Source organism: Podarcis erhardii (genome assembly GCF_964252035.2).
Source record: "Podarcis erhardii genome assembly, chromosome: 7".
Classification (NCBI taxonomy): Eukaryota; Metazoa; Chordata; class Lepidosauria; order Squamata; family Lacertidae; genus Podarcis; species Podarcis erhardii.
Genome location: NC_138511.1, coordinates 92074629 through 92087437, shown reverse-complemented (window position 1 = coordinate 92087437; position 12809 = coordinate 92074629). Strand labels below are relative to the sequence as shown.

The 12809-nt window shown below is 46.9% G+C and overlaps 1 protein-coding gene across 2 annotated transcripts in view; it reads left to right on the top strand.

The window, feature by feature from the left end:
* The window catches only part of CLIP3 (CAP-Gly domain containing linker protein 3), a 39181-nt gene extending 33287 nt beyond the window's left edge, over positions 1 to 5894 (top strand). For both annotated transcript variants that reach the window (XM_081869151.1, XM_081869150.1), the window contains exons 12-14: positions 23 to 87; positions 2770 to 2842; positions 5264 to 5894. In XM_081869151.1, coding sequence (XP_081725277.1) covers positions 23 to 87; positions 2770 to 2842; positions 5264 to 5318 — 193 coding nt within the window. In that variant the 3' untranslated portion in view covers positions 5319 to 5894. The remainder of the gene's footprint in view (positions 1 to 22; positions 88 to 2769; positions 2843 to 5263) is intronic.
* Positions 5895 to 12809: the final 6915 nt, after the last annotated feature.

The window sequence follows — 12809 nt, the reverse complement described above, 5'->3', positions numbered from 1 at the left end:
CGTGGCCATCTCTCTTTTGCAGAATCGGAGGCCCCAAAGATTCCCAGGGAGATGGCACTTCGGCAAAGAAAGTCCACCAAGTCACTAGTAGGTACACCCTGGGTTTTGTCCCCCGTTTTCTCCCACATGAGCAAAAATGCAATACAAGAGTTTCCAAATATCTGTTTCCCACTTTTGTAGGCCTCCTGTGCTTTTTAATGCTGCCTGACAAGTTCAGCAGCTGATGTTTTCCCATATACCATATTGGCCTGGATATAAGCCGCACCCGAATATAAGCTGCACCTTTAAAATTCAGGGGGGGGGGGGAGAAGAAAAGTCAATACCCGAATACAAGCCGCTCCCTTAAAATTCGGCAGGCACTCACACCCGTTCCGTTTTACCATATGTCTGTTTCAGCAGCGATATCGCAAAAGCCCGTTTTTGTAAGGTCGCGAATTTAAGCCGCACTTTAAATTTTCATGGTCGGAATTTGGGGGGGAAAGCGAGGCTTATTTTCAGGCCAATACAGTAGATTCAGCGGCATGAAAAACTTTTATCACATGCCAACTTAGATGTGTCCTATTATTGCATACATTTGTTTTAAAACTGCTGATTTATTTACATGTTTTGATCAATTTTAGGTTAAATCGTTGTTGTTTTTAAAAAAATACTTGGTTTTATTGCTCTTTTAAAATATTTTATATTATTTTATGCAAACCACTTAGGGTTTCTTTTTGTTGATTAAATGGTACATGGATCTTGCTAAATGAATAAAAATTTGCTAGATTTCAGGTTAGGAACCCCTCCCCCCTAAAAAACCCCAAACATTTGGCAACCCTATTCAACAACTGGGAAGCAAAGGGCTGAATTGTCTCATGCGTGTTGTAAGACAGGATTTCATAACAGGACATGTTGTGTAAAAAGAAGAAATTATTTTACGAGAATATGCACCTGTGTTTGCTGGGTTTTTTTTTTTTTGCAAGAGAAATGAATTAGGGCAGCCTATCTCAACCTGCGGGTCCCCTGATGTTGTTGAACTACAACTCCCATCACCCCTAGCTAGAAGAAGAAGAAGAGGAGTTTGGATTTGATATCCCGCCTTTCACTCCCTTTAAAGAGTCTCAAAGCGGCTCACATTCTCCTTTCCCTTCCTCCCCACAACAAGTGGGGCTGGGAGACTTCAAAGAAGTGTGACTGGCCCAAGGACACCCAGCAGCTGCATGTGGAGGAGCGGAGACGCGAACCTGGTTCACCAGATTACGAGACTACCGCTCTTAACCACTACACCACACTGGCTCACTAGCAAGGCCAGAGCTCAGGGATTTTGGGAGTTGTAGTCCAACAACATCTGGGGACTCATAGGTTGAGAACTGTTGTATTAGGGGAATCTGAGAGGTCCATTCCACTTAATCCTCAGGTGTGGCGTGGATCATATTTTCCTTCTCTTTTGGATTTTCAGTGCCCATACCCTTCTTTCTCTGATGGAAACAGGGACATCCCATTCCATCACGATAATTTTACTATTTATATCCCACACATCTTACTGGGTTTCCCCAGCCACTCTGGGCAGCTTCCAACATATATACAAACACAATAAAACATTAAACAAGCGTTTAATGTTTAACACACTATTGTATTTTAATATTTTTTGGGGAAGCCGCCCAGAGTGGCTGGGGAGACCCAGCCAGATGGGCGGGGTATAAATAATCAATTATTATTATTATAAAAACTTCCCTATACAGGATTGCCTTCAGACGGCTCGGGGAGTTGGATAACTCCATACCCTCCAACATTTCTCCAATAAAATTAGGACGTCCTAAGGAAAAGCGGGACATTCTGAGATCTAATAAGAAACTGGAACGGCTTCTCTAAACTGGGGACATCCCTGGAAAATAGGGACCCTTGGAGGGTCTGGAAATGGCATCTTGCCTGGAGCAGAGATAGGAACTCTCAGAAGGTGGGGCAAGAAAGAAGCATCATTAACAGAAAGTGCCCCCCTTTCTCCGTTCTTTGTTTTTTTTAAAAAAATTTAAATTCATTTTTCATTTTCATTCATTACATACATCTCAAATTCTTAACATTTGCTATATATCCCTCCCTCCCTCCCCTCCAAGGCTTCCCCCAACTTGCGTTTCTGGTTTGTTTCTATTTTCACCCGCTTTGCTGTCTCTCAACAGAAAAAGTTATTAATAATGTAACATCAAACCTTAAAAACATAAAAATAAAATTAAATACATCATCTTATTTTGCTATCTTCCAAACCTAAACTGATGCTAATAATGTGGATGTTTATTTAAATCCTGCCATCAAGTCTATTGCCTTTGTTTCTGAAGATATAATATGAATGGTTCCCAATCATTTTCAAAGTCTCTGTTGTCTTTTTCTCTTAGTCTTTCTGTCATGTTTGCCAGTTCTGCATAGTTCATCAACTTCTCTTGCCATTGTTCTTTAGCTGGTATTTCTCCAGTCTTCCAATTTTGTGCAATCAACATTCTTGCTGATGTAGTGGCATACATAAGTAAAGTCCTCATTTCTTTTGGTGTGTCTTGACCTAAAATACCTAATAAAAAGGCTTCTGGTTTTTGTTTACAAAAGTTATTTTTAACATTTTCTTCAATTCATTATATATCATTTCCCAGTAGGCTTTTACCTTCTTACAATCCCACCACATATAATAGAACGTACCTTCTGTTTCACATCTCCAACACGCTTTCTTTTCGTTTTTATACATTTTTGCCACCCTTTCTCCGTTCTTAAAAGGACCACCTCTTCCTTTTCCCTCTCCTGCAGTCTCTCAGCCAAAGCGCAACTTCACAGCAGTCAGAACCCCAAAAGATATCACATCGGAAAACTCCATCTCTAGGTAAGCACAACCTGTGCTATGTTTGCCTCCCTTTGAAATCTCTTCAATTCACAAACATCAGGCATGTCCAGCTCCCAAGAGACTGCGATTTACTCCCACTATAAAAAAAACTGGCAGTCATCTACCCATTGGATTGACCAAAGTTGTTGAGTTTTTTGGGAGGGTGTAAATCAGGATAACGTGATCGACCAGGGACGCCCCGTGATCAACCAGTAGATCGCGATTGACCGGTTGGACATGCCTGACCTACATAGACTCCTGTTCCTCTCCCACTCTAAGTGGGAGGAACTTGAGTGGACCAAGGAGGGGAGCCAAGGACCAATTTGGAGCACCCATTGGGTGAGGCCTACTGAGGATTTTGCAGCTCAGCCTGGCAACTCAGGTGGATTTTGGTGGGCTTGAGCAGGTCAGGGGTGAAGCCTAGCAAATTTGGGCAGGTCCGGGGCTTAACCTAGAGCGGGGATGGGTAACCGGTTGCCTTCCTGATGTTGTTGGACTCCAACTCCCATCAGCCCCAGCCAGCTGAGGTCATGGATGATGGGAGTTGTTGCTACAAGGAAGAAGTTGGAAACATCCACTTCCTAATTCGCACTTAACCACAAATTATTGTAAGGTTCGAAAGGACAAATGGTGGGAAGGGTAAATGATGAACCACAAACAAGTCAGGTTCAGAAACCATGGTTTGATCCTGTCTTGTTTCAATAGTGCATAGCGGCGGCTGCTGCTTCTTTCTTCTTCTTTTTTGGTGATCACTTGTAGCTGAAACAAAATAAAAAAAATCCTTCCAGTAGCACCTTAAAGACCAACTAAGTTAGTTCTAGGTATGAGCTTTCGTGTGCATGCACACTTCTTCAGATACACTGAAACAGAAGTCACCAGACCCTTCTATATAGTGAGAAGGTGGGGAGGGGTATTACTCAGAAGGGTGGTGGGAATGGGTGATTGGCAGATAGCTGTGATGAGCCTGTTGATGACTCTTAACGACTGCAATAGGTCTTACAGGAGAAAGCAAGGGGTGAGAAGGTGAAAAATGGCTTTGTCATGTAGGAGAACACTTCAATCTCCCAGGACATTCTATACAAGATATCAAAGTAGCTGTTCTATTACAAAGGAATTTCAGAAATAGACTGGAAAGAGAAGCTGCTGAATTGCAACTTATTACCAAACTCAAAACCATGGAGAGACCTGGTCTGAACAAAGACATTGGATTCTTATCTCATTATACGTGACAAAGCCATTTTTCACCTTCTCACCCCTTGCTTTTTCCTGTAAGACCTATTGCAGTCGTTAAGAGTCGTCCACAGGCTCATCACAGCTATCTGCCAATCACCCATTCCCACCACCCTTCTGAGTAATACCCCTCCCCACCTTCTCACTATATAGAAGGGTCTGGTGACTTCTGTTTCAGTGTATCTGAAGAAGTGTGCATGCACACGAAAGCTCATACCTAGAACTGACTTAGTTGGTCTTTAAGGTGCTACTGGAAGGAATTTGTTTTGTTTTGACTATGGCAGACCAACACGGCTACCTATCTGTAACTACACTTGTAGCTGAGTAAGATTGTCTTCCATAAACATGGTTTAAAAGTGACTGTGGAGGCCAATTCTGGATCCACACGTCCTTCCACAGTGGGGACATTGGTTTCTGGGTGGGAGTTTGTTGGCTGTTCTCTGGGTCTCTTCTCCCCCCCCCCCATATTGTGTCTTATGATCTGAACTATGAATTGTTTTGCAAGTCTCTCTGAGTGCAGAGAACATAAACATGGTTTAAATGAATTCTGCAAATACATTTGCTCAAAGCCATCCCATTGCCTTCAGAGCAGAAGCTGGATTTTGCCTTCTGGATCCGTACCTGACTTTCAAATCCACCCTAGCATATATATATACAGTACAGCTAGCTTGGGCCTTGCCTTACCAATGAAAGTGCCTAAGCATTACATTGAGAAGAGTTGGTTTAAACCCAGCTTCCCCGACCTAAATATTCGTTATTGTTATTTATAAAATTTGTTAGTCGCTTCATCTTTCGCAAGGCAGCTCAAAGCGACTTGCAACCATGACGTGCCCTCCAGATGTTTTGGAATCACAACCCACCAGCCCCAGCCAGCATGGGCCCCTCCAGCACATCTGGAACACAACAAGTTGGAGAAGGTTGGTTTAAGGGGACGTCCAGAGCATTGATCATGGAGATGCACATGGAGAAACCGGGAATTGTTCAGTGGTTCTAGGAAGTGGAGCCTTTCACTTCCGGTTTATTTATTTCTTAATTACATTTCCATACCTTCATCCGAAGATCAAACAATAGATTCATACAATATAACATGTTTCCTCTTCTGCTGCTTCCTGTCCAGAGCTGCTTCCTGTCCAGAGCTTCATCAATAGTCATTTTTCAAACTCTCTCTCCCCTTCCCTTCGTCTCCTGCAGGTTACTTTTCTGCTGTTGGTTTCCGTGGATGCTCCGTGCAGAAATGCAGTCGTAAACCTACCTGCGGCTCCCTCTTCCCTTTTCCTCTGCTGTTTCTTCGCTCTCCAAGTAATCAAAGACTGCTCTTCGGTTCTTTTTTGCCCTCATCTCTCCTCCCCTGATTGCCGTTCTAGTGAACCCCAGTGCCTTGTTAAAACATATTAACACCACCCCTCTAGTAGTTTGTGAGAAATGCTATACTTATACCTTCCGTCCCCCGTTTCCTGGCACTCGTACCCATGGGATTCCGGCTAAAGCAGGTCTCTTCTGGCACCTCTTCGTTTTCCAGCCTATTAATTGGCACCTAAAAGCTCGTGCAGTTAGTTGGCTCAGACGTCTTTAAATGGAGGACAGAGCCCTAGGAGCTGTGGTCTGGAGATAAATCTCTGGCTTCCTCCCCACTCGCCTGATGCGTGTCGCAAAAGATCCCAAACTTGCGGAATTTCTCATGATGCCTGCTGGAAAATCCCACGTGCAGAGCAGATTGCCTTGATAGAAGCTGAACCCTGCTGCCTGAGACGAGATTAATGTTATCTTCCCTCTGCTGTGCCCCCGGTTCTGCCCTCTCCTCGTTCTAGCTTTCCCCTAAAAAGAGGGTGCCCTGGGCAGCCTGGTCCCTTGTGCTGCAGGCCTGTTCAGGGGCTGCTCAGAACTAGCCATTGAGTTCACTATTTGCAGGTAAGTGTGCTCAGCAGGAGTGGCTAAACCATGGCCTGCGGGCAATATCTGGTGGCCCCCACAGAGCAACTGGCTTCTTTCCCTTTGCTCCCCAGACAGGCGGGTAGTGCTGATGAGTCCCGACATCGCACAAAAGGCAAAAACCTGCCTTTGAACCCCAGTTGCTGGCAATTGCAGGTGGGGAAGAGCGTTGCTGTGTTCATGGCCTGTTTATGGACTTCACGTCAGGGAATCTGGTTGGCCGCTGGGGTACCCAGGATGCTGGACCCCCTTTTGGCTTGATCCAGCGGGGCTTCTGATGCCCTTATGAGAGCGGGGAGGTTTCCAGCAAGCAGGGAGAGGGGATATCACCCCTTTTCACCTTTACCCAAAGGGCCCCTTCTCTCTTGGGGACAGCGCCTTCATCAAGAGGTATCGAAGAGGCTCAGGAAACAGGAGGAAGGACCTCAGAAGGACACAAAAGCAGTGCAGGATGGCAGCTTGAAACAGCAATGAAGCCTTCTCCAAGTCGAGTCCTTCCAGATGCTTTGGACTACAACTCCCATCAGCCAATGAGAGCACAGCTGAGCCAGCTGGGGCTGATGGGAGTCGTAGTCCAAAATGTCTGGTGAGCAAAGGCAAGGCATTCTCGCTGACCCCCTGCACACAGACAGGAGCAGGAGATAAAGTCCGCAGCGTCCAGGATCCCAACTTGTAGCATCTGAGCACACTGACTCGTTGGACAAATTAGTTTTCTTTGCAACTGAAGAATAGTGACCTGTGGGGTGCAGATGCAAGTCTCATCTAAAACGTAGTGTGTGTTAGCAGCTGTGCTTAGCATTTGTGTGAGTTAGCCTACAGGGAGGAGGAGACCACCCAGTAACAGCCTGTGATGGTTTGTAGTATGTGTATCTCTGTGTGTATATTGAGCATATATTTCCAGAAGTCACTTTTTCCTATTAAAAAAATGGGGGGGGGGTGGAGGGTGGGAGAGAATAAAGAAATATTATAACTTTGCTTTTGCCAGCCTGGTACCTTCCAGATGTTTTGGTCGCACTGATGGAAGCTGTCTTCCGAAACATCTGGAGGGACCGGGGTTTGCAAAAGCTGCTATAACTCACTGTTACTTCAACTCCAGCGTTCATTAGCTGCAGCATGTTAGCTATTATAATCCATCTCCGTTAACATTTTAAACATACAGCTTTTGCTCAGAGGTCCCTACATTTTAGCTCACTTGGAAAGGGTTTAATCGAAATATTGGGACAGCAAGAGAGCACGTGGCATCTGCCTATCGGAGCAGCTCCTGAGGCCGGCAAGGTGGAGAGTTCCTAGGTTTGAATATTGCTGTAGTTATCAGCAGAACTGATCAGGAATCAGGACGAGCATTAAAAGTGAGCTGGGAAAGCAAAATCTTCAAATCCAGCCACCCTTTTGAAGTTTTGGTGGAGGAATCTCTGCATCAGCGCTTTAAATGTTCTGAGATTGTGGGTGCAAACCGGGTGGCACCCGCAGTCAGAGAGCACGCAATTAGAAAACAAAGCAGTGTGCATAATTTCATCCCAGACCGAGCCGAGATTCCCAGACTTCCTCCCAGCTTGGGAGAGGAGTAAGGACAAGGCCTCCTTTCCCCACCTCCTGAGCAAATTGCTCCCTTCCTCATCTCTCTGCCTGTGCTCCCGTTCCCTTCCTTATCACACCTGCAAGGTCCGTTTGGAGACTGCAGAAAGCAACCCTGAGAAAAAACAGGCCAAAGGGCTTTGGGAAGATGACTGTGAATGCCACATTCAGAAGCCTTCTGCCTTCAGCCTGTGCAGAAATGCAACAGGTGCAGCCTTTGTGCAGGCTCCCAGTGATGATAACGCCACACCTGTTGAATTAGGGCTGCTTGGACAGCCACGTCCGGAGAGGATGTTTGCATTCCAGCATAAAGACTCAAACCTGGAGAAACATTTGGGGTCTTGAGGAAAGACTGGTAGGCCAAGATTGCAGCCCAAGCCTCTTGCCTTTCACCTTCCCCTCCATGCTAAATCCCCCCCCCCATATTCTCTTTTGTTTCGAGATGCCAAGGTACCCCCCAATCTTGCGCCATCCTTTGGCCATCAGCTTGCCATCACTCAGTTGTAAATAGACACGACCTCCTCATCCTCCATTTGTCCTTGTAACTTCCTTATCACTCTGCAAACCGTCACTGACCAGCAATAAATTAACCTTTCAGTTGATTTCAGCTTCGCGTTTGGCCACTAGGGGAAAGGACCTGGGCCTGTCCTCCATTCGGAACCGGGGGTAATAGTTAGGATTGCGTAGTCTTCCCCAAACATAGCAATGACAACTTGCCACTGGCGTTTCACCGGATCTCAGTCGCAGGCCTTCCCCGTGGCTTCCTGTGAGATTCTCTTCCTTTTTATGTAGAAACCACACTGGATTGTGTTCTTTCTGCCTACATGTATATTCTTTATTTTTTAAACGAAACAAATAACTTTGTAAACTGTCGAGTGAGATGGCTTGCCGTGCCCTCTGCTGAGCTCTCTGTTGAATCTTGCATGATTTCTGTCCTCCCTGACCCCCTCGTCCGCCCAGGCACACTGGAAGAAGGGAAAAAGCGGGGGGCAGGGGCCTTAGCATGACGAAAATATCACTATGCTATTGCTTATCTGTTATTAACAAATTAATAAAAAGTGTTTCTATGTGCATGTTGTGCAGAGCTCTTCCTTTCTGCGCTCTCTCTCTCTCTGAGAGATGGATTCGGGGAATAATCTAGCTCAGCCTTTCTCAACCTTTGGCCCAAAGATGTTGGACTACACCTCCCTTCATCCCTTATCTTGCTAGCTAGTGTAATAAACAAAAATCTGCCCTTATTCCCTTATGGGGGACACAAGAGCCCTTATAGAGTCCTTTGTAGGTTCTCCATTGGTCGGAGAAAAGAACAGAGGCCAACCAGAGAATATGGAGAGGCAAAGCAGCTCATAAGCCTGATCTTTATTGAACTGTTGCAACAGGGTGCTCCCCTCACACCCAGGAAAGGAGGAGGACCCCGAACCAAGGTGTGTCCGCCCTTATATAGACATTTTAAATTGCCCGCCCTGGATTTCAAGACCACCCCCAGATACATCATACCTACATCACAGAAAGGGGTGGTCTACAACAGAAATCTGAGTGCGTTGTTTACCTCCTGTCTGGCAGGTCACCTGTTAATGCTCACTTGGTTGGATTGCCTGGGGAGCCTGGCTAGTCTTTTGTAATGATGACTACTTAGTTCCTGAGTCCAGGTCACAGGCTCAACCTATTCATACACAGACATACCCTCAAGACAGGATTTGTGAAGGAAAAGACCATCTGAGGCTTTTCCATTTTCCTTCGACCTTGCAGAGAAAACATTTTGTCAGTTTGGGAGTCAAAACGGTTTCAGGGCTGTTTTCCTGTGCTGCTTCCTGTACGTGTTTGCCTGGTACATTTATGAACATTTATTATATATATAAGACCTTAATTTTTTTATTTCACTAGGGTAGTCCAACATCTGGGGACCCAAGGTCAAGAAAGGCTCATCCTGCCCAACGACAGCCAAGCTGGCAGCCTCCAGATCTGTAGACTCCAGCTCACATTAGCACCAATGGTCAGGGATGATGGGAGATGTAGTCTAGGTAGAACATCAGAAGTGCACCATATTAGCTACCCACAAACAAGAGCTCACTCCAGAAATATAGCAAAAAGCCGCAGTTCAAAACACGTTTCCCAAATGTATTGTTTATTGTACCACATTTAGAACCCACCTTCCCTCCTAGGACCTCTAGGTGACACGCATAGTTCTCCCCATTTTTTCCTCACAGCCACCCTGCAAGGTAGGTTAGGCTGAGAGACAGTGATTCTCGCAAGATCACCCAGTGAGATTTATGTGGATGAATGGGGATTTGGACTCTGGTTTCCTAGGAACGCGGGTGGCGCTGTGGGTTAAACCACAGAGCCTAGGACTTGCCGATCAAAAGGTCGGCGGTTCGAATCCCCGCGATGGGGTGAGCTCCCGTTGCTCGGTCCCAGCTCCAGCCAACCTAGCAGTTCGAAAGCACGTCAAAGTGCAAGTAGATAGATAGGTACCACTCTGGCGGGAAGGTAAACGGTGTTTCCGTGCGCTGCTCTGGTTCGCCAGAAGCGGTTTAGTCATGCTGGTCACATGACCCGGAAGCTGTACGCCGGCTCCCTCGGCCAGTAAAGCGAGATGAGCGCCACAACCCCAGAGTCAGCCACAACTGGACCTAATGGTCAGGGGTCCCTTTACCTTTTTACCTTCCTAGGTCCTAATCCGATACTAACCACTACACCACACTGGAATTAAAAGCAAAGGCAAAGAACAAAGCAGATGGAGCGCAGAAAGAAAAGTTACTGAACAAAGCATTATACAGTTTCAGAAGGAAACGGGGGGGGGGGGGTTTACCTTTCTAACAGGGCTTGATCAGAGCAGGGTTCGAGTTCACTCAACTTCCCCAAGAAAATCTCATAGCAATACTTCCTTCTCCCACACCCCCAAAGGAACCCAGGAGTCCTGGCCCCTCTGCTTCCTCCAGGCCCCCAAAGGAACCCAGGAGTCCTGGCCCCTCTGCTTCCTCCAGGCCCCCAAAGGAACCCATGAGTCCTGGCCCCTCTGCTTCCTCCAGGCCCCCAAAGGAACCCAGGAGTCCTGACCCCTATCTTTTCCCCAGACAATCAAAAGAACCCAGGAGTCCTGTCCCGCTTCCTTTCACCAGACCCCCAAAGGGACCCAGGAGTCCTGGCCCCTATCTTTTCCCCAGACAATCAAAAGAACCCAGGAGTCCAGCCCCTTCTCCTTTCACCAGCCCTTCAAAGGGACCCAGGAGTCCTGGCTCCCAGCGTCCTTTGCTCTTCAAGAACACCCACGCCCCCTCCCCACCAAAGACGCATTTTGACCAGCCAGACAATTGATTGGTTCACTAGACTGAAGGAAGGCGGGACCTACAATGCTCAGCTGTTTACTGATCCTTCCCGCGGGAGGCTTTCCCCGCTTTCTTTCATTGGATGGATGCAGCTGTCAGTCAACGAGCTACCCGGAAATATCATCTTGCTGTCTGCTGGAATGAGTGAGTGTGCAGGGAGCAAAAGGGCGGGAGGAGTTTGCAATGGGGAGGGGGCGGCTCAGGACTCCTGGGTTCCTTTTCCTGCCCTTGGGAGCCCTGCTATAGGGCTTAGGCGTCCTGGCAAGGCTTGGCTCAGTTGGAATGGGAGATGCTTCCATTGCACCCCTTATTCCCATTTGCAAGAATGTCCAGCTGCATGGCTGGACCTTTTAATGAGGGTGAAAGAGGAGAGCACAAAATATGGTCTGAAGCTCAACATCAAAAAAACGAAGATCGTGGCCACTGGGCCCATCACCTCCTGGCAAATAGAAGGGGAAGAAATGGAGGCAGTGAGAGATTTTACTTTTTTGGGCTCCATGATCACTGCAGATGGTGAAAGCAGTCACGAAATTAAAAGACGCCTGCTTCTTGGGAGAAAGGCGATGGCAAACCTAGACAGCATCTTAAAAAACAGAGATATCACCTTGTCCGTATAGTTAAAGCTCTGGTTTTCCCAGTAGTGATGTATGGAAGTGAGAGCTGGACCATCAAGAAGGCTGATCGCCGAAGAATGGATGCTTTTGAATTCTGGTGCTGGAGGAGACTCTTGAGAGTCCCATGGACTGCAAGAAGATCCAACCTCTCCATTCTGAAGGAAATCAGCCCTGAGTGCTCACTGGAAGGACAGATCCAGAAGCTGAGACTCCAATACTTGGGCCACCTCAGGAGAAGAGAAGACTCCCTGGAGAAGACCCTGATGTTGGGAAAGATGGAGGGCACAAGGAGAAGGGGACGACAGAGGATGAGATGGTGGGACAGTGTTCTCGAAACTACCAGCATGAGTCTGACCAAACTGCGGGAGGCAGTGGAAGACAGGAGGGCCTGGCGTGCTCTGGTCCAGGGGGTCACAAAGAGTCAGACTAAACAACGACTAAACAACAAACGACTGAACAACCACCACAACAACAACCAGCTGCATGGCAGGCAGAACTTCAGCAGGTTACGCTGTTACTCCAGGTAGTATCTACACAACAGCCACAAGGAATGTGGTGCTTCATCGTTTTTTTCAAAGAATTCCCTTGCCGCCCTTCTAACATCAGTTTTCAAGGCCATGTGCAAATGAAAAAAAATAATATGCAAAAATGCAACCAAGGCATTTAAACTGTTGTAAAAAGCATCTCTCATTTTTTGGGGGGGGGGGTGTTGGGGAGGAGGGAGATATGCAAAAGTCCTTTAAAGCACTGTTTAAAAGTCTGAGGATAAAGTGGCAATTATAAGTCAAGGTGATGCAAAGCCACAGAGAGGTCGCTGCCCCAAGGAGCTTCCAAAGCAAGGGTAGGCAATTCAGAGAAGCAGCGGATATAAGGGAAGGGGGGATATAAGAGGCTGGGGGAGATAAGAGTAACAAGGGCTGGATGTGAGTAAATTCAAGGCCTTTCTTGAAAGTACAGTGGTGCCTTGCAAGATGAAAATAATCCATTCCGCGATTCTCTTCGTCTAGCGGTTTTTCCGTCTTGCGAAGCACCCCTATTAGCGGATTAGCGCTATTAGCGGCTATTAAAGGCTTAGCGACTTAGAAGGGGGGGGGGCGAAAAAACCTGCAGGAACTCGCAAGACATTTCGTCTTGCGAAGCAAGCCCATAGGGAAATTCGTCTTGCGAAGCGCCTCGAAAAACAGTAAATCCTTTCGTCTAGCGGGTTTTTCGTCTTGCGAGGCATTCGTCTTGCGGGGCACCACTGTAGGTCATTTCCCTTGTCTGATGTGTTGCTGCTTTTGTCTTTCTCAG